The sequence below is a fragment of the Epinephelus lanceolatus genome, chromosome 7 (assembly GCF_041903045.1).
Source record: "Epinephelus lanceolatus isolate andai-2023 chromosome 7, ASM4190304v1, whole genome shotgun sequence".
Taxonomy (NCBI): Eukaryota; Metazoa; Chordata; class Actinopteri; order Perciformes; family Serranidae; genus Epinephelus; species Epinephelus lanceolatus.
The window spans coordinates 42,719,221-42,739,452 of record NC_135740.1 but is presented as its reverse complement, the minus strand read 5'-3'; the positions used below and the strand labels follow the sequence as shown (position 1 = coordinate 42,739,452).

General features: G+C 41.6%; 1 protein-coding gene across 1 annotated transcript in view; it reads left to right on the top strand.

Moving 5' to 3' along the window:
* pde6a (phosphodiesterase 6A, cGMP-specific, rod, alpha) overlaps positions 1 to 14,708 on the top strand; it is a 50,294-nt gene extending 35,586 nt beyond the window's left edge. Inside the window, exons 16-22 of the mRNA XM_033633633.2 lie at positions 1,119 to 1,206; positions 1,454 to 1,554; positions 3,646 to 3,753; positions 3,838 to 3,901; positions 10,536 to 10,610; positions 14,103 to 14,186; positions 14,517 to 14,708. Of these exons, the coding sequence (XP_033489524.2) occupies positions 1,119 to 1,206; positions 1,454 to 1,554; positions 3,646 to 3,753; positions 3,838 to 3,901; positions 10,536 to 10,610; positions 14,103 to 14,186; positions 14,517 to 14,708 (712 nt within the window). The remainder of the gene's footprint in view (positions 1 to 1,118; positions 1,207 to 1,453; positions 1,555 to 3,645; positions 3,754 to 3,837; positions 3,902 to 10,535; positions 10,611 to 14,102; positions 14,187 to 14,516) is intronic.
* The last annotated feature ends 5,524 nt before the right edge of the window (positions 14,709 to 20,232 follow it).

The window sequence follows — 20,232 nt, the reverse complement described above, 5'->3', positions numbered from 1 at the left end:
GAAGGTCCATCTCTGGCGCAGCTTGACGTGGCATGGCGTGTCTAATAATGGAAACAATGGAATAATCGAAATAATGGAAATGGAAGTCGGTGCGGCCAAAAATGACAGTGGTAAAGGCCCACAATATTGTACGTGTGCTACTGTGGTAATTTCATTCATCTGACAGACTTATATAGTCATATAGACATATAGTCTGATGTCATACTGTAGGCTAATGAACAGACAGATTAAACAGAGGAGCAGCTCTGTGGCTCTCTGAGTGTTGATGGAGAACTTGTGAGTGAGTGAGTGAGTGAGTGAGTGAGTGAGTGAGTGAGTGAGTGAGTGAGTGGGGCAGAGCTGTGAGGAGAGTGGATTTTGGATTTTGGATTTTGCTGTCTTGGTTATCAGAATGCCAAAGGAGAACATAAATGCTACTGAGGCAACGTGACATCAGCTTAGCAACAAACAAATACCATGCACAATACAGTACATGCATGTAGCAGTAGCTCACGAGTGATTTCTCTCTGGTCTGTGAGAGCAAACATCAGATATGCATTATAATGTAACAGGCACACTGTTTTGTTTTAAACATCCTGACGTCTCGTAGGAGGACCTGCAGAGCAGAGAGCTATAGCTCTGCCAAGTTAAACTATGAATTAAATATAAACTGAGATAAAAACATTTAATGAATCAAATTCACATGAAAAAAAACCTTGCTTAATCAAAGCAGAGCAGAAATAAACAATATGATACATTAGGAATATGGTTTTATTTATGACCTGCTGCCTTGACCCAGTTTCTTCCTCTCATTTTGTTAATCTGAGCGTTTGGTTATTCTGAGACCGTTTAATTGACTCAAGGTGACAGCAGCCACTCCTCCTGTGTTGAGGCGAGCTGACCTCAGCTCTTTGTGTGAAGGTAACATCACACACTGAGAACATCAATGAGCTGATATTGACCAGATACACCTCCAGCTGCTCTGCTCCACCTGCTGATGGATGAGCTACTAAGAACCGCCATTAGCCGCGGACACAGCAGGCCAGGCCTACCCTGAGTTTAACATGCATGATTTATCACAGGGTAACCTCCCAACTCTGTGTGTGTGTGTGTGTGTGTGTGTGTGTGTGTGTTTACAGGTCTGGTAATCCTCTGGCGAAGCTTCATGGCTCCTCCATCTTGGAAAGACACCATCTGGAGTTTGGCAAGACTCTGCTGAGAGATGAAGTATGTTGCAGTGCACACGCACACATACATGTGTACAGACGTGGACTGTGACTGAAATGTAAACAGAAAATTCAGAGACATATTTTCAGCTTTCTTTGTTTTGCATTTATTTGTTTAATTTATTTCATCAGTTTTTTCACACATAATTTCAGTTTTTGAGTTTTTCTCGCTCCGCTTGAGATCAGCCACCTGCTGTCCTCGTTGTTCTTTGACCTTTTTATATTTTTGACTTTCTCTTGTGTTTCAGGCGTTGAACATTTATCAGAATCTGAACCGCCGTCAGCATGACACCGTCATCCACCTCATGGACATCGCCATCATCGCCACTGACCTGGCTCTCTACTTCAAGTCAGTACAGCAGTATGCAAACACATGAACACAGCTATTCATTGATCGCACAAAGACCCCCTTTTCACCTGGCATTAAAATGCGTCTAGTGTCCAGATTTTATCTAGATATCATTTAACCTGATTACATTTACACCTGGTAGTAGTTTAAGTGTCCCCTGTGTCCACATTGAGATCCGATCGCTCCACCCAACTCAAAAAAACAAAGCAGTTGTAGCCGTTCTCCACCGTTAGCTTAGCCATAGCTTCATAAATGGCCCAAACTGAAAGCAGACATGTGGTTTCATCTTGACTCTGGTCAGCAATGCCTCCTACAGCTGTGAGATTTTAGCAATCTTATAAGTTTAGTGCAGCTACACTGTGCGACATGGATCATGGATGCCCCCCCTGTCACCGTTTGTATCCGCAATCTCATTCTTTCGGTCACTACCCAGAGCTCATGACCATAGGTGAGGGTTGGGACGTAGATGGACCAGTACATCGAATGCTTTGCCTTCTGGCTCAGCTCCCTCTTCACCACAACGGTCTGTCGCAGCATCTCCATCGCTGCAGATGCTGCACCAAATTGCGGATCCATCACACGTTCCATTCTACCCTCACTTGTGAACAAACCCGAGATACTCCCTCGCTTGAGGCAGTAACTCTTTCCCAACCTGGAGGGCCAATCCACCAGTTTCTGGCAGAGAACCTAATATTGTCTGCGTTTTCAGAGCCAATATTGGTGTAAAAATAAAGCAACCTTTAAAAAAAAAATCTTCGCTGGTCCATAGTTTTCTTTGTTATATACGTCAGAGCCCGTCAGGAAGATGTAGAAGGCAACAGCGTGGTCGACAAGGATGAAACATGTAGTTGTTGTATGTGAACTAAAAACAAAATTTAATTTACACTTGTGTTAAATGTGGTCACAATGTGTCCCTGACCACCTTCTGGGTGCATTTACACCTGTGCTCATGTGGTCGAGCACTTTCTGATTGCAATCACCCAGAACACATTTTAATGCAAGGTGTTATGAGGTCTAAGTGTAACTGTAAGTCTGTGCATAAACTGTATTATTCCACTGCTTTAATGAAATTCAGTCAGCACTTGAAGACAGAATAATGACATTTAATTATTGAGTGGCACATTTAAAAGTCGTTTCTTATTGTTAAGTGTCCGATTTTTGGAATAATTTCCATGAAAATGTGAACACTGACTTCATAGATTGGTTTAAAACCTTACAGAAACATTGTGCAGTCGACTCTCTCTTCCTGTCTTTTCTGTCTCTCTCAAACACGCACAGCAAGCAGGTTTATCATCGGCCCTGCTGTGCTCAGGGTTTCAGCTATCTGGTTTTAAACAGGAATATCTGTTGAAGTTTGACATATTCAGATCTCTCCAGTCACAATGTTAAGTAAAAATATTTCCTTCTGAGAGTATGTAGGCTTAACACCATGTCCTAACAGCAAGCAAGCGTTTCTCTGTCCACACTGAATCTGATAAATATACACTTCTGTTATGTCATGTAAACAAACCCCTGCGTCACTCAGCTGTGCGCTCCTGTAAATAAATCACATAGGATGTCAGGCATGTGCTCCAGATCAAACTACTTGCTGTCTTCTTACGTTGGTACTTTGCATATTTTTGCTGGTCAGGTGGGACAGATCGGCTCTCGTAACAGACCACGTTGGAGCAGGTTTTAAAAAACCCTGACGTGCGTCACTACTGCCTGGTAACTGAGCACCCCCATAGTCCATCTCCAGTACACAGCAAAACTTGCAAGTGTTGGTGAGGTTCGCCCTGCCACCCTCTCAAACATTAAAAAACAAAGAGAGCTGGGTGATGTGTGAGAGACTGTATCACTAATGCCTTGTAAAGAACATCCAATAAAGGCGCACAAGATATATGGCACCGTTGCCACTGAGCAGTACGGTATGGTTCAGTGAGTGACAACAACCCCGCCCACATTTAAGAGTACTGCAGTGGAAATGCTCAATGAACCGAGGGTGTAGGTACCATGTCTGAAGGGTTACTGTTTGTTCCAAAGGTACTATACCGAAATGTTTGGTGGAAATGGGGCTTATGTGTACTGAAGTACTGTATTATTTCTGTGCAGGAAGAGGACGATGTTCCAGAAGATTGTGGACCAGTCAAAGACCTACGAGAACTGGAACGAGTGGACCAAGTACATGATGCTGGAGACCACGCGGAAAGAGATTGTCATGTAGGCACAAACACACACACACAAAGGCAGGTGCCAACAGAAATTTACAGACAAACAAATCTCAGTCACGTGTTGTCTTTCCAGGGCCATGATGATGACTGCGTGTGACCTGTCTGCCATCGCCAAACCGTGGGAGATTCAGAGCAAGGTACGCACCTGTGTGATCTCTACACAAGGTCCTTTTCATACTTCACAGTAGTAGCTGTAAAATGGCACTCCAGCCTCTCTGACATCCAGCCATTCACAGTAATAAGGCAGACGTTCGTACACAGGCTCCATGAGAGGCTCTGCGAGCGGGGAACCGATGATAAAGTAGACGGAGAAAGACATTCTGTCAGCGCTGCCATTTCTCTCAGCAGCATTCAGCAGTGATTCCTGACGGCCTCATGCATCAAAAGCAACTTGCTGCTTTTCATTCCCCTCATCACTGCGTGGCAGGCTCAGCATTTTATTTCAGTCAAGTGCGTAATATACACATCGCCATCGAGCTGCACACACAGGCATATCAATATGAACAGGAAGTGTCTCTCTGGCTGTTCGACAGGCGCAGCTGGAGGGTCATTTTTTACCTTTATTTGTCTGCAATTGACTGGAAACATATGTTCTTTATCAGTATCCTTTATCAGTATCCCCTGCTTTACATTTTCGTACGCACACATGAGATGGAGACTCATAGCAATTGCATCAACACAGAACCCATAATAGAACAAGGAGTCATAATTTAAGCTAGTTGAGTCCTGGTAAAGCGTTTGATGCATCTGGAGTTAAAATACGTGAAGACAATTTCATGTCTGCGCACAAGTTCTGATTATACCATCAGATTTTCTTCATATCTGTGTGTTCGTGGATAATTTTATATCCACAGGATGCTTGAAATGATTTAAATACGATGATTTGAGAAGGTAAAAAAATTCACTGTTGGAGCTGGTCCAACCGGAGACCTTTATTCAACCAGTAATGAGGGGTCACAAGCAGACATGGCTTCATTCCAGAGGGTCACAAGCTAGAAATGTTACTGCTCCTTCTCATTTTCTAGATCAGTGGTTCCTGTGCTGTTATGGCATGCATCATTAAAGAAGACATTTCATTTTTTTGTCTTCTCCTCCAGGGCTCATTCTCTCCCTTATACTTATAAACAGAACAGAAAATAAGTCAACTCGGGAAGAGTAGTTATTGCTGAGAATGAGGAACCAACACTAACTCTTGGCAGACATCACGGCTTCAAACTCCAGCCATGCTTGACTTTTCCTTTAAAACTCAAGTTCTTTCCCCTCCCTCTGGCAGTGAGAGTAACCCCACAAATACTGCTGACAGGTGTCTGGGTGCTGCATCTCCTTCACTCTCAGGAGCGCTCTCTTCAAGTCTTCCTGTGCAAATAAAGTCCAGTTTAGACCAAAGATTCGCAACAAGACAAGTTGAAACGTGCAACTAATTGCAATGCGCCGTTGTGCAGCGTTCTAGAAACCTGCCAGCTCACACCAATGCAACTAGATGACACAGTGTGTCATCTCTAGTCAACAACTCTGTGTACTTCTGTTCTGATTTGCAGCTTTTCAGACTTATTTTGTGGCTGAATATAGTTTGTAGCTTCTTAAAATAGCAACGACCCAACGTCCGACACCGGCACACCACGAGGACGGAAAAAGAGGGCTCAGAGGACCTGCAGCAGAATGCGAACATGCGTCACCATGTGGCCGTCTGTGGCCATTTTGACTTGACCAGCAGACTTCACTTCAAGCTGATTGGCTGTTGAAACAGGTGACCAGCTTTATGTTCTAAAACCAGCTGCCGGTGATTTGACCAGCTGAGTTGCAGGTGACACCATCAGCAGGCTTGAGTCGAGCTCAGACGGGCCAGTTCACACCGCTGCAACTTTTCTCTGCAACGTTCTTAAACGATTTTGAACGATTTGATTTTTTCCCTAACCAATCAGTAGAGATCAACGACTCACCCAGAATCTGACGTCATTAGTATCCATGCCTCGGGGGTGCCGAAAACAAGCGAGCATTGCCCGTTTAAAATGTCTCCGTCGTCGTGCATGCCCAGCTGCATCGCCGTTAAATCCAGTCTAGCAGCTTCCTTAATTTGGTCCTCCATTAACGCGAGTAGTGGCGAAATACCTCGATAGCATCGTTAATGTGGTCTGTAGGATCTGTAGCGGTCGCCATTGTTGCTATCCTCACCAGTTACCCACCGGCGTACAGCTTGACATCAGCGTGGTGCTGATTGGCTAATTGCTAGACCCCCGGCGTTCATTGGTCCGTCCAGCGTTTGGACGAGATAAATCGCAAATTCATTGAAGTATGCCAGACCAGAGATGCAAGCCTACTCAGTTGAGTGGGCGGGGTCTATGGTCTGGAACCAGGCTAGTATTTCCCCTTAGTCCCATCTCAGATCCAAGTTTGTCCTCGTCATCCAATGCTTTCTTTTTTTTTTTACTTTAAGCCTTTCAACGCCACCAGTTTGAGTTGACTGATTCGCCTGCCACTGTGACATGAAAGAATTTCTTTGTTAAAATAACAAACAACCAGACCGTGGGGGACTTTGTTGACGAAAACTATGACGAAAATATTTTGACGACGATGATGAGCTAAAAACTAAGACGAAATCTATGTTTTATCTTTGTTGACGAGACAATACATGACGAAAATGTTAGCGGTGGACTATCTGACATTAAAAACCGAGAACAGCCGTGCTTGTAGTTATCTTCAAATGCTGCATGAGCGACAGGCTTTCAGCCATGTTTATTGTTGCAGCGGGAAACAGTGTGACGTCAATATGTCAACAAGTCGAAATATTGCAAGTATCACATGAATATTTCATATCATATTAAAAATGATACGAGATGATATGGAGCCACCATTTCATTTTGGGATTCAAACCACCAACTTCCCTCCAGGCTCCAAAAATCAAAATGTTCCTCTGTTACAGATGTATTTTAAGAGGGTCATTATATTCAATTATTCAAGCAGATATAGAGCAAAACATCTCATCATATCAAACTGACGGAATAAATATTGCCGCACCAAGTGATGTTCCTGCAAACATCAATATCATTTTAAAGTTTTATATGACGTGAGTTCTGTTTCTCCTCCTGTGCTGCACAAATTCTGGCAATTAGGATATTCCACTTTATTTTTTTTTAGCTTTTTTTATTTTGGGGGGGAGGGGGTTGGATTTCACCTTTGTCTGCACCTGGTGAGTCAGCTCTGCATCCCACACACACTGTCAGGATATCTATCTACAGCATCGGCCGCCCTCCTGCGAATTGTGCTCCCAAAGTAGTTTGATGACTAACGCTTCCCTTTTTAAAGGTGAATTCCACCCTGAATACAGCGCTTACACATGTCAGCTGCCCTTCAGAAAGTTTTCATGGTTGTTATGTGCAGAGGCCTGCAGACGCTCAGCACCAGGATTTGATTTAACTAGAGTGAATCTCTGCTGGCTCAAAATCAGTCTGTATTATAGATCTACTTTGTGATTTAAGTGGATAAGATGGTCAGATTTCTACATTAAAATCTTCCACAGCACAGATAGACTCACACAGATTTTTACTGATGATAGACAGCCCTCTCTAAGATGTTATGGAGAGACAAAAGCTCCAGCTGCTCCATTCTTGATAAGATATTCCACTGACATTTTTATGGCAGATATTTTATTTTGCACTCAGTTCTGCCGCCCACGCACACAGAATATCTGGCTGCACCAGCCTCATGGCAATTGTTCCCCAAAACTGGCTTGATGACTAACTCTTTCTAAAATGAGGGTTTCTATCCTGAATACAGAATTCACATATTATTCATCAGATCTCACGTTGCTCCATTTTAGGTTTGTGAGGGCAGACAAAACTGGCTTTCATCTCATCAGGACACAAAGCCTGAAACTGCCTTGTGAGCTGTGAATAAGATTCTCATTTATGGGACATTGTGAAAGCTTTATGGGCTGATTTTAACAACATGCACAGGAAGATTTCCTGCTTGTTAAAATGCCACTCAGATCAGCCCCATGGAAATGGTGCTCCAGCAGCAGCCAGTATCTGACAGCCTGTGTCTTAAAGGACAATTATTAAAGATCTCACAGTATAAACAGGGATATTCTTCACCTTGGAATAACCCAGCAATAACAGTGGAGAAAAAAACTATTTACTGGCACTCATGGTTATCGAGGGGTATACGAAATCTATCATCTCTGGCTATTGACAAAACATTTAAATCTTTTGAAGAACTCTGCACACAGTTTGACCTAAAAGACAAAGCTGAGTTTTGGAGATACTTGCAAATAAGAAGTAGTTTAGTGAGTCTGGTAAAACAGATGCCTGGTGAAGACAATATAATTCAGGCTTATTTTAAATTACCTAAAAATAATCATTCAGCTGCCACTTTTTATAAGATGACAGCTAATGCCATATATGGCGATACTGAGAGCCTTAGGCTTATTTGGCAGAAGGATCTAAGTTTGAATATTGACAAGGATTCTTGGAAAAAGATCATCTCTAATGCAGGCTGGTTCACAAGAGAAGCTCAGGGAAAGTTTATACATTATAAAATACTTCATCGATATTATTTTACACCTGTCCGTCTCCACAAAATGGGCCTACTCAAAAATAACTTATGCTGGAAATTATTTATTGTAATTTTATTTTATCTTGTCTTTTTGTGTTTTTATTTTCACAAAGTTTTTACATATTTGCTTTGTTTTTTTGCACTGAATGGCCTGCACCTTACCTTTCGTTGCACTTGTTGCAATGACAATAAAGAAAATCTGAAAATCTGAATCTGAATCTGGAAATGTAAGATGCATGAAGGCACTTTTATCCATACAATGTGGGCCTGCCCTTTAGTTCGGCCTTTCTGGAGAGAGGTAATCAAAACAATTCAGGAATGGCTTGGTGTACCCGTACCTGAATCAATCCAGCTGTGCCTCTTGGGAGACAGGTCATGTCTACCTAAAATTTCAAAAACTGCATTTGCTTTTGCCATGACAGGCAGGAGTTATTCTTCGTGACTGGAAAGGCCAAGCTAGACCTGAATATAGAGATTGGGTTAAATTAATGACAGAGAATGCATCATTTGAACTAATGATAGCCAAATTGCATTATTACAAAGAATCATATCTGCTGGTGTGGAATCAATTTTTGTCTTTTGTAAAAGGAGTAAATATGGGATAGTCTAACATTATACTTTTGAGGAATCTATTTGCCTTGCGGATGTATATTCTGTTTTGCTTGTTTGTTTGTTTTTTGTTTGTTTTTTTGTGCTTGTTCTTTTTTTTTTTTTTTTTTTTTTTTCCGGGTCTGACCCACTGAATGGGTCAACTATATACGATGCTGAGCTGTTGGACTTTTGAAACATATACTGTGAGTTCTGCTGTTTATGTTGTGGGAATGACGCTGTCTTTGTTAAGTCTGTGTTAATTTTGGTGTTTGTGGGTGTGTGTGTGTGTGTATGTGTGTGTGTGTCTGTGTTTTGTTTTGTTTTTGTTTTTTTGTCTTAAAAATTAATAAAAATTTAAATAATAAAAAAAAGGACAATTTCACCAGAATACTTTGTGCTGAAACAGCTGAGGGCAAATAAATCTACAACAGTTTTAATAATAGTGTAATAGTACCAGCAAAGAATCCAACTTTCTTTGGTTCCAGTGACTCAAATGTAACGACTTGCTCCTTTTTTATTTTTATGTCAATCTTTTGGACTGTTTGTTGTGCAAAAGAAGCAACTTAAAGAGGACCCACTATGCGTTTCCTTTTTTTCCTGTCATACAGACCCTTTTATTGTTAAACGGTTAAGTCAATCACACATTCACTACGCTCGGTGCTCTGCTGCTCCAACTCTCCAGACGAGTGCACAGAGTGCGGGATTGCGCTCCCACACTCAGAATGAGTATTTCTGAATGCACCACTCACATCATCTTCTTCCATTGTCTGAAACAAGCCAATAGAACTTGCTAGTGCTAGCGAATGTCTGTGGAGATGTTTTGCCTCCAGCTAAGCCCCGCCCACCACAAAACTTAACACTTTACTAACAGCAAAAGTGTCTATATGTGTCAGTGTGTGAGGTTTTGTTTACCATTACGTACGTCTCTTCATTTTCTCCCCACAGTCCCTCTCTCTCTTCATGTATGTCAGCTGGCTGAAATCAGGTTTGAATAGAGTATGAATCTGATTTGGTTTGAAAAACGGCAGGCAAATGGGGCAAGACAATATTTCTTAGTATGGGTTCTTGAAAGTCAGGTAAAATTTTTAAATTTTGTCCATGAATATGTGTGGGAACCCTGATTAAAGTCATTCCCCACCTGCAATGATGGCGCAGTGATGCCAAGAGGCGGAAGACCTGGACACATTGACCAATCAGAGTAGACTGGACTTTTTGAAAGGGGCTTTAAAAAAAAAACGGAGTGTCTCAGACAGAGAGTAAACCACAGGTGTTCCAGCACAGACAGTATGAGGAAAATAAAGGTTTTTTGAAAATAGGAACATGTAAGCATGTTCTAATAGTAACCTAAAATATAAATATGAACTTAAAAAAAAATAGCATAACTGCATAATTGGTCCCTTTAAAATGACATTTTGGGCTCAGGAAAGTTGAGATGTAACCCTAACTTCTCAAAAATCAGTATAACACAATTTGGTTTTCAGCTCAGCCTCCACATATTTTGAGTTCATTCAAAGAACTCAGAGTGTGCTGATGATCAAAATTAAATAATTGTACATGTGATTGTTTTTATTGTCACTCGTGTTGTCAGCTGCACCACTGACACAAATTCCTTTCTGATTCATCCTCTAGGTGGCGTTGTCGGTCGCTGCAGAGTTCTGGGAGCAGGGAGACCTGGAGAGGACAGTCCTGGAGCAAAATCCCATTGTAAGGACATGGAGAGCGAAATGCTTGAGACAGAGAGAGAGATAGTAAAAAGAAGGTTTAGAGGGACAGATGCATTTATCTTCTATCAACATTCCCTGAAGCTAAAACACTGAACACCCTCCAGCTTTAACAGAGCTGCAGTTTGATTTAAAGTCGACCTCTGGCCTCAGAGGAGAGGACTTCTCTTTGAGAATCAATAATGACCAACATTATTATTATCAGATGGGTTATGGCAGGAAGTAAAAAGTTTCTATGAGATTTTATAAGTGCAGAGATGGTTAACAGTTTTATCTTTTCTGAATCTCAATTTGCTATCTTTCGTACTTACAGTTGATGTTTTGAGTGCATCAGTGTGTTCATATTGACAAGTATGGCAAAATGCAGTGCACTATGAGTACTGAGATGGTGCACTCATAACCAGCGTTCGGCTCGCTACTCTAAAAATCGTTACTCATTTCAAAAGTAATAATGTTGCTTCACTTGTTACTCCCTGCCAACAGTAATTCGTTACTACTCGTAATATTGTTTTTTTCATTTCACCCATAAAATTAGTAACTGTGTATCTCCCCAAAATTCAGATGTGTTCCACTGTGTGAACGTCAGGGTAATCACCCGTAAGTGTAGCTAAGGCTAGATAGCTTGCAAACTATTCCAGTTGCCTGTGACGGTATTCTTCTCAAAGATCTGGCTCAAAGATGGAGATTCACTTGTGGAGCAACATGTCATCCACAAGCTTCATCACTTCTTTGTAGCTGCAGCTGTCCACGAGTAAAATCCAGTTTTGGTTGTTTAGCCAGTGTAGGGCTAGAGCCAACCTCCAACCTGAGGAGGGCTCACCTTTGGTGGGGTGTATTTCCTGGAGCTTCATGTTGTTGTGCTGTCGATTGTAGCAGCCGAGATGTTTCAGACCGGATGTTTGAGGACATGTTTTTCATAGTGGAAAGAGTTTTAGTCCGACTACATGTTGCAGTAGTGTTCTTGTCATCTTTCCCCCTGACGAAATCAAGGTATTGGGAATATTTCCAGCTGCTACGGTAAAAGTTTCCATGTTCCAAACTAGCTCGCTGCTTTGTGACGTGCCTACGCAAGGCGACGATTACCTAAATGAGTCTGCTGATGTTATGGTTGTATTTTAAGTCAGTAGTGACGTGATAATATAAATAACGTTATAATGAATTGTTTAGCTTTGGGGTAACTGTAATATTATTACTGAAATATTATTAGTAGTTAGTTACTCTACTCATTACTGGAAAAAGTAATATTAGTTACTGCCCAACACTGCTCATAACGGTCGAAAAGTTGAGTATGGAACGCTGCATGACGTCAGTGATCGCCATCTTGGTGGCCAATGGTCGTTATCTTGGCTACATAGTGTAAGGGACAACCAGTCGTGTGAATATGGTGACCCAGGAAGCTGCAGCAGTTGCAAGTGAGTTAATAGTTTGAACTACATAATGATGCTCATTTAAACTGCTGCATAAAGCTGTTAAATGTCTGATCAATCATTTCAATTATTTTGAATTGTAAAAAGTTTTTTGTGTCGGTGGATTTTTCAGTTTACTTTGTTTGACCATCTCTCCAGTGTTTTTTTTTTAAGTTTGTGCCAGTGAGTTAAAGTTTGAGAGGAGGAGAAAAAGGATTTGGTGGGTGGACAGGAATCATGGGAATTAAGGCAAGACAAGGCTCTCCTTGAGGCTTCAATTTAGGATGGGGAGCAGGAAGGACATGATTAGAGAGAGGAGAACAAGAGACACAGTGACGCAGTGGGAAGACAAAATGAAAAGACAGATTTAGTTCCTTGTGGCGGTGGTGTTGAGCGATGTACAGGCCATTATGTGGAGCACTGATACAGAAAGAGCGGGTACTGTGGCCCTAACCCAGCCGACCGTACCCTCCCCTGGCTCCCTCTCCTCCATTCTGCCTCTGTGTCTCTCTCTGTTTCGTTCCCTCGTGTCCTTGAGACACTTGAAGTGCGAGAAGCACCATCCCACACTCTGTAACCTCACAGTGCTCCGAATTTAATAGCATCGGTGTCAGCAGGGAAAACTTTTCATTTTGATCAGTTTGTGTTTTCCCAGCAGTCGATTCTGTGACTCACTGTAGTCTGACAAGGAAAAAAAAAAAAACCTCCGCAGAGGCTGCGACACAAATGTAGGTGGGCAATTACAGCCTGCGTGAACTGTGACAGGTTTCTACAGTCCAGTGTGCTGCTCACGCTCACATCTTTTTGGAAGTGGCTGCTAATGTGAATATAATGTAGCGCCACATGTTAATTCAAACTCTCGAAGTGATGCTTTTCTATAAGCGACACTCTGTTTGGGCTTCTTTTGTACAAACTGAGTGAACCCACAGTTTTTCAGTCAGTGAGGATGGAGCTCTGTCCTCCTTTGTGATGGTACTGCAGCTGATAAACAAGACTCTGCCAAGAGGTCAGAGGTCAACTTCACTTCAATTCAGTTCAATTCAATAGAACTTTATTTATCCTGAAGGAAATTCTTGTGCCAGAGAAGGCTTCAAATTACAGTAACACTAAATACAATGACCACAATTTTAACGATTCACAACCAATGTGTTCCTCGGGTCAGGGTCACAGTTTTAGAACAATACAGTATTAAACATCTGGCAAAATATACAGTATAAGAGCAACTTTAGCAGGGTGCCACCCGAGAGGGCTCAAGTTTGTTTGCCCCCTCAGTGCGGTTTGTTTGGGCAGGTGTGAACACGGCAATCACACTCAGGTGTGCACCAAAACAACCAGATCAAGACCTTCTTGAAGAGGTGGTCTCGGTCCAGTTACAAAGGAACTCTGGTGCGGTTGGTTTGTGGTGAGAAGGTGTTCCGACCTGGATGTGAAGCAACTGCAGTCACATGACACATTGTTTGGGTTAAACATGAGCATGTTACAGTCCTGGAGGATTATTAATGTGCACCTCCTCCTGTACTGCCTTAATATGCACATTCAGCACATCCAATGCATCAAAACATTGTTTTCTAGTTGGAGCCGCGCCTCGTTTTCAAACTGTATGGTTTGACTAAAATGAACAATGACAGCAATATAGTCCACGATGAGCAGCGCTAAAATCAACCTGCGTAGTTGTCCCTCCATTGTGACATTAGAAAGTGTCACATTTATCTTGCAAGTGTACTCTTCTTCAACGTTTGCTTTACTTCCTGGATTTTTCCCACATGGAAATTCTGACCAATCAAGAGCAGCTTTCTCACACAAGGCATCTAATCTGGTCCTCTTGTAAATGCTGCCATGAGAACACGAACCAACTCTAGGCAATTATACAACTTTGGAACAACATGAGTCCCTGATTCAGACTAGAGACGACTCTAGGGCTGAAAGGCACAAAAACACGAGGAAATAGAATCCAGGTTAGAAAAAGTACAGAAGATACCCTTTGAAATAAGTTGACACATTTGATCTTTATAAAGTCATTAATATACAAGCTGTAGAGTTGATAACAACACCTTTCTCTCCCCCTTCAGCCCATGATGGACAGAAACAAAGCAGATGAGCTGCCAAAGCTGCAGTGTGGTTTCATCGACTTCGTTTGCGCTTTCGTGTACAAGGTGAGACGTCACACCACACAGAAACATTCACTACTGACTTTTTTTAACACCTGCAGCTGTACGTGCAGGTGTGACACCTGTTACGTTAGATCTTGAGTCTGTCTCATCCAGAAACTGATGGTATTTTAAGTTGGTATTGACGTTTCGGCTAGGTAACTTTATTTCAAGATGGTTCAGGTGCACAACTTGATTATCATCATCGACTTTGTCAGCACCATCTAAAACTCATTTGTTAGTGTTGTATTTCTAAGATTTAATAACTGTTTGGACCTAACAAAGCTCTATTGATTTGCTGTGATTTAATTTGTGTTGACTCGTCCTGCTCTCCAGGAGTTCAGTCGTTTCCACCCGGAGATCACCCCCATGCTGGAACGCCTGTTGAACAACAGGAAGGAGTGGAACGCCCTGAAGGAGGTGCACGAGGCCAAACTGGCTGCCATCGCGGAGCAGCAGAAAGCCAAGGAGGAGGCAGCTCAGAACGCTGCAGGAGCCAAACAAGGTAGGAGGCTCCCAGACATGTGAACACACAGATGATGCATTACTCTCCCAGTTTCATGTGGGACGTAAATGCCCCTGAGCTGAAACAGTTCAGGTGCCAATCCTGAGGTGATTTTGGGTGAGAAATGTTTGCCAAAACTGCTCCTTGGTAACCATAGTAACAGTAGAGGTACACAAATATACATACAGGTGTATACAGTGTAAAAAACCTGAATTCATTTTTCATCCTGTCACTTTAAATGTCTGTCTAACTAAATACTTTCCGCTCTGTTTTTCCTTCCCTTCCTTCCTACCTTCCTTCCTTCCTACCTTCCTTCCTTCTTTCCTTCCTCCCTCCTGCAGCGGGTGCAGCCCAGTCCAATTCAAAGACTTGTATTGTCAGCTAGAGATGCTACAACAGTACCTGGTTGCTTTCTGCATGGTGGTGGTCCAGCGTCGGGTTTCCTCAAAAATCTCTTTTTTTTTTGATCTCACCTGACATACCCAGGTCTCTTCCTTCAGCTGTCTCCTGAACTTCTGTCTGTTCAGCTTTCCTTCTGCGCTGCTTCCTCATGTCCATCCTTTGGTTCTGTGATACTGTATTACTCATTAGATACACTTGGCTTTATGATGTGTTCAGGCATTTGTGGGAACCTCCAACATCTGAGAGTCAGCTCAGAAAGCATAACATGCGCAGGGTCACGTACATGTACAGTGCACGTGTACTTGGGTATGTAATTTTTAAAATTACCTGCACCACAACATTTTATTTACCTGCAACATTTGGTGTATTTGTCCTCCTTACTTGGCACCTCTGCCTCGGCCTGATTTGACTGAAAGAAATGCAACATCTACTGCTGCAACATTTAATTTTCTCAGGACCTGTACAGTAAAATAAATTAAATTTTAAATGGTCATAGTTGTTGTAATGCAGAGCAGGATTACACTTAACATTTCAGCAAACCTCTGAAATATGAGAGTTCATAAAGAAGGAAATGTTCAGTGAGTTACAGTATCATATGAGCTGATTTTCCTTCTACAGTAATGCACAGTGAAACTGCTTATGATCATAGTCCGACACATTTTGAGCAGAAATCCATTGCGCTTCTTTGTTGCTATTTATTTTAATCATATTAAAACGTCCATGGTGATGTCACACATTTAACAAGTTTTATTTAATACATGATGTATAGATTAAATGCTGAAATGCAAGACTTTCTTCAGCTTCTTTGGCTGCTCCAAGTACCCGTACCGTAACAGCATAATAGACGTGCATCAAAACCCAAGTGTTGGCTGGCTTGACCGTAGTGTTTTACAGTGCAGCTGTTGCCGTCTTGTTTGTCCATGCGCTGTCATCGTACTCTTTTTGCACCGCTTGTACTTTCTGTACCATATCTCCAGTCCTGCATCCAGCAAGCTACATATGTGATGTAAAAAGATCAAACCTGGGAGACCAGCTACATGTAAGAGGAAATATAGATTTTGTCAAAATGTTGAAGCTTTTGCAATAAAAATGTTTCTGCTCAGATGACAGCTTCAGTGTTTATTGTCAGCAAACCTTTTGAAAACACCAACAAAGAAGAGTTTCCAAAACAGTCACCGACCATAGAGCATTACCGTGTGGGTCTCTTCAAATAGCTTGTTTGCAGTCAAGTGACTTTTGTGATGCACAAAATTCAGATGGAGGGCGAGAAGTGATAAATCCATGCACTGCCTGAGGTGAGTACAGAGGAAAGTGACTACATTAAAGAGCTGGATGAATCCTCAGGCAGCAGATAATTGAAACTCATGTTGAAAGTGCGACCCATAAAGAACAAATAATTTTTTTTTTTTTTTTATTCACAATTTGACCGATTAGCTCGTTCTCCAGACCTCCCAATGTTACAAGGCGAGCCGATGAAGGTGCACAAGAGTCTAGTGAGCTAAAACATGACTGAAACAACTGTTGTCTTGTTTTAGGCCTGGTGAGTAAATCTGTTTCAGTGTAACTGCCTTTTATACCTCAACTCTGTACATGGATGCACTGCTGTCAAGCTAACATTACTGGCTAACGTTGGCTAACTTCAGCTACTGTTTTCTACCTACTAGGTTAACCGTTCCCAGAGGTCTGGTGAAACACTGTAAAAATCTGAGTTGTAGCTAAAAACAAGACATTGTCACACCATATTTTAACATGTTTAACACAATGTGTTGATGTTTAAGTTTGACATTAGTTGACTCTGCTCCTCCAGACTGAAAATGGAGGATTTTTGCTACTGCTGTTTCTCAGTGATTTTTTTTAACTTCTCCCCTTTACATCAGATTATTTTTGGGACTTGAAGTGGTCTTCAGTTTTTCCCAATTTGGTCGATTGGAACAGCCATAAACAGCTCAAATCACAGGCATCACCTGTGCATTGTTGGCTGTCTTTGTCTCTCGCCTGCTGTCCATCTGGACAGTACACTGATGTATGATGTCATATGCAAATAAGCTATTGTTTATAATACGGTCGTGGCATGAACTTAAACTAGCAGCTGCCGAGAAAGATAAAGTACAGAAAAGGTTACAATCCAAAGTCTGTCAAGAAGCTAACGGGCTAAAGCATGCAGAGCATCAGTTGTTTTCCTTTAAGAGTCTGTTTAAAGGGGACCTATTATACTCATTTTCAGGTTCATCCTTGTGTTTTGGGTTTCTACTAGAACATGTTTACATGCTTTAATGTTCAAAAACACTTTATTTTCCTCAAACTGTCTCTGCTGAAACATTTGTATTCATCCTCTGTCTGAAACACTCCATTTAGCGCCTGTCTCTTTGAGCCCCCCTCCCAGAAAAGCTCAGTATGCTCTGATTGGTCAGCGTTTCTGGGTCTTTGGCATCTCAGTGTCTCTGCACCGTCATTACAGCCACGGAAATTTCTGTAACAGAGAACAGTGACACTTTTTACCACGAAATATCACCAATTAAACCTTCTGAGCACCTTCTGAATATGATCTGAAATCAGGGAGACATTAACAACATTCACAACCCGACTCACATGTTTCCCTGAAGTTCGCATGTAGCATCATAGGCTACGTAATGTAAATACTTGCACCAGTGTGCCTGGAGCAGATGACCATATTAAGAAACTCGTCAGGATCTGACATCAGCTTGTAGCCAAAGTAGAACAAATTTTATAATCGTATTCAGAACAGTCTGGAGGTTGTTGCATACAGGAATTACTTTTACATACATTGACCTAATTATCTGAAACATTGCCGATATATATATTTTTTTTTTTATGAAAATCCGACATTGTAATAATATATGTAAGACAGAAAATATAGCAAAGCATAAAAAGTCCCTTTCAAAGTATCTGTAATGATGTCTGGTCGTTAATCCGCAGATGGAATCTACAGCAAACTTTAATCCGTGTTTGATCAACATTTTTTTTAACACATCCCCTGATTAAACTTAATACTTATGAGTCAGCTGCAGTATTCAGCGTACATGCTCTACGATAACATTTATTGTGGTAAAACATTTGATCATCTGCAGTTTGAAGATGTGACAGAGACTTTCTAACTTGAACCCTTAATTAAAACAGTTCAAGGCGCTTGTTTTGATCAGGGTAATATATGCTTATTGTTTCATGAGCTGTCAAGAAAAAAAAATCTAAGGCAAACAACAACCTGCAGCAGTTTGTGATCAGGTATTTTGGTATTTTGCATCATGTCCTGTGGATTCTGTAGATGTGGGTCCTTTTGTGATGCAAGTTATTAAACACAGAGAGGGAAACAGATTCAGCCTCGACTAAGAATGTTCCACACCTGCATGTCAGTAGTGTCTCTGAATCAAATGTCAAGTATTCTGTATTTTTGGCTCAGAGCTTGTGACAGTAGGTGTGTTGGTACATTCCTCTCAGCTTGTTTGTCTATGTGCTGTCAGGTAGTCGGCAATTATAATTTTGTAATGCAAATTAACATCACGAAACTGAGAACAGTGCTTGTAAAGTAAATGCGCTCTGTGACTACCACAGCTATAGTGTGGTTTTATTACTGATCGGTCACTGACAGTTTGTTTTCTGCTCTGTCGTGTGTAATATATACTGTAGCTATGTTTCCATCCAAAAGTGATTCGAATCATTGGGAAATGCGCATTAAAAGAAATACGAATCCTGTGTGTTTCCATTAAATGTACGGACTTTGGTGAAAACTACGAACTCGCACAAGTTTTCCGCAGAACCGGAAACAAAACAAGTCTTGCATTCTTCTTTTTCTACGTTTTCTGGCGGTTGGCAACCAGCTTGTAAATGCATCACTGCCTTCCTGACCCAGAGTATGGATATCACCATGGAGAGAGGTGCGCTACATCAGACTTAATTCGAGCATAACTGTTTCCATCCCCCATTTTGTGAATCAACATTTTTTCAAATCAACCAAAACCCGGCTAAAGCGAGCGTATTTTAGTTTGTGTGAATCAGGGGATTTTAATTCGAATTTTGGTGTTTCCATCATAATTTTCTGATGCGATACTTCTAGATGCGCATCTAAACAGGCTGATGGAAACATGGCTTGTGTCTTTAAGTCTGTTACAAGATAATATGTCAATTTGAGCTCAGTTCTTGTGCTGACAACTAAATCAGATCAATGTATGCAAAATTATGTTTCTGCGGACTCATTTCTCATCCTCAACACACGAAATGTATCACTTCTAATATGGTTAAAGGATGCGTTTGGTATTTTTTAAACTGGAGCTTATTGTCCCTGTTTTGTGAGAACAACTGTTTTAAGAATTGTTCCAGTATTGAGAGATAGAGGGCTGCAGCCAACAGCCATAAAACAGGTTGCAATGTAACCACTCGGTATGTTTGCACCATCAGTGTACATCCTCTAAAAGTGCTTGTTTTGCCACTGACAGGCTCAGTCATTCACAACACAGACCCTGATTGGCTGGTTACATTGTCAACTACGGTGCAGATCACTGATTGGCCCCAATTGGATTTTAATCCCAAGATATGAGGCAGGGCGGCACCAAGCAAACAGAATGTTGAGCTCACGTCATCAGGACGGTCTCACCAGGCTGATATTATGTTAATGCAGATGCAAAAATACACCTGATGAGTTAGTGCTATTGTAGAAAGCAGTACCAAAATACACCACCTCTCTCTGGGTGTGAACGACCTCTGCACCCACATCCATTTCTGCATCATGTTATTGTTCTGGTCAGAAAATAAATGTGTGTATTTCAGCATTAAACACATGTTTGTGTGGATACACAGAGTATCTGCATGCACTTCTGTCAGTGTTTAGTTTCTGAGACACAGACTCGTTACACTCTCTCTGCATGTTTGTTGAACTCTCGCTGCACTTTCATTTCATTTCCCCAGAGAATCTGTTCAGAAAAGTTTTGCACTCTTTTCAACCGTAAGAATTCACAACCCAGCAAGCATTTGACTGACAGCGGTGTGCAGGAGCCGGCCAACTGTTATGCCAACATGTATTTCCCCCCAAAAATAGGCATCCCCCGCTGGTAGAGTGTCCAACAATTTCAAGTCGGGAAAATAAACAACAAAATCTTTTCATCCCAAACCACAAATGTTCATTGATTCTAC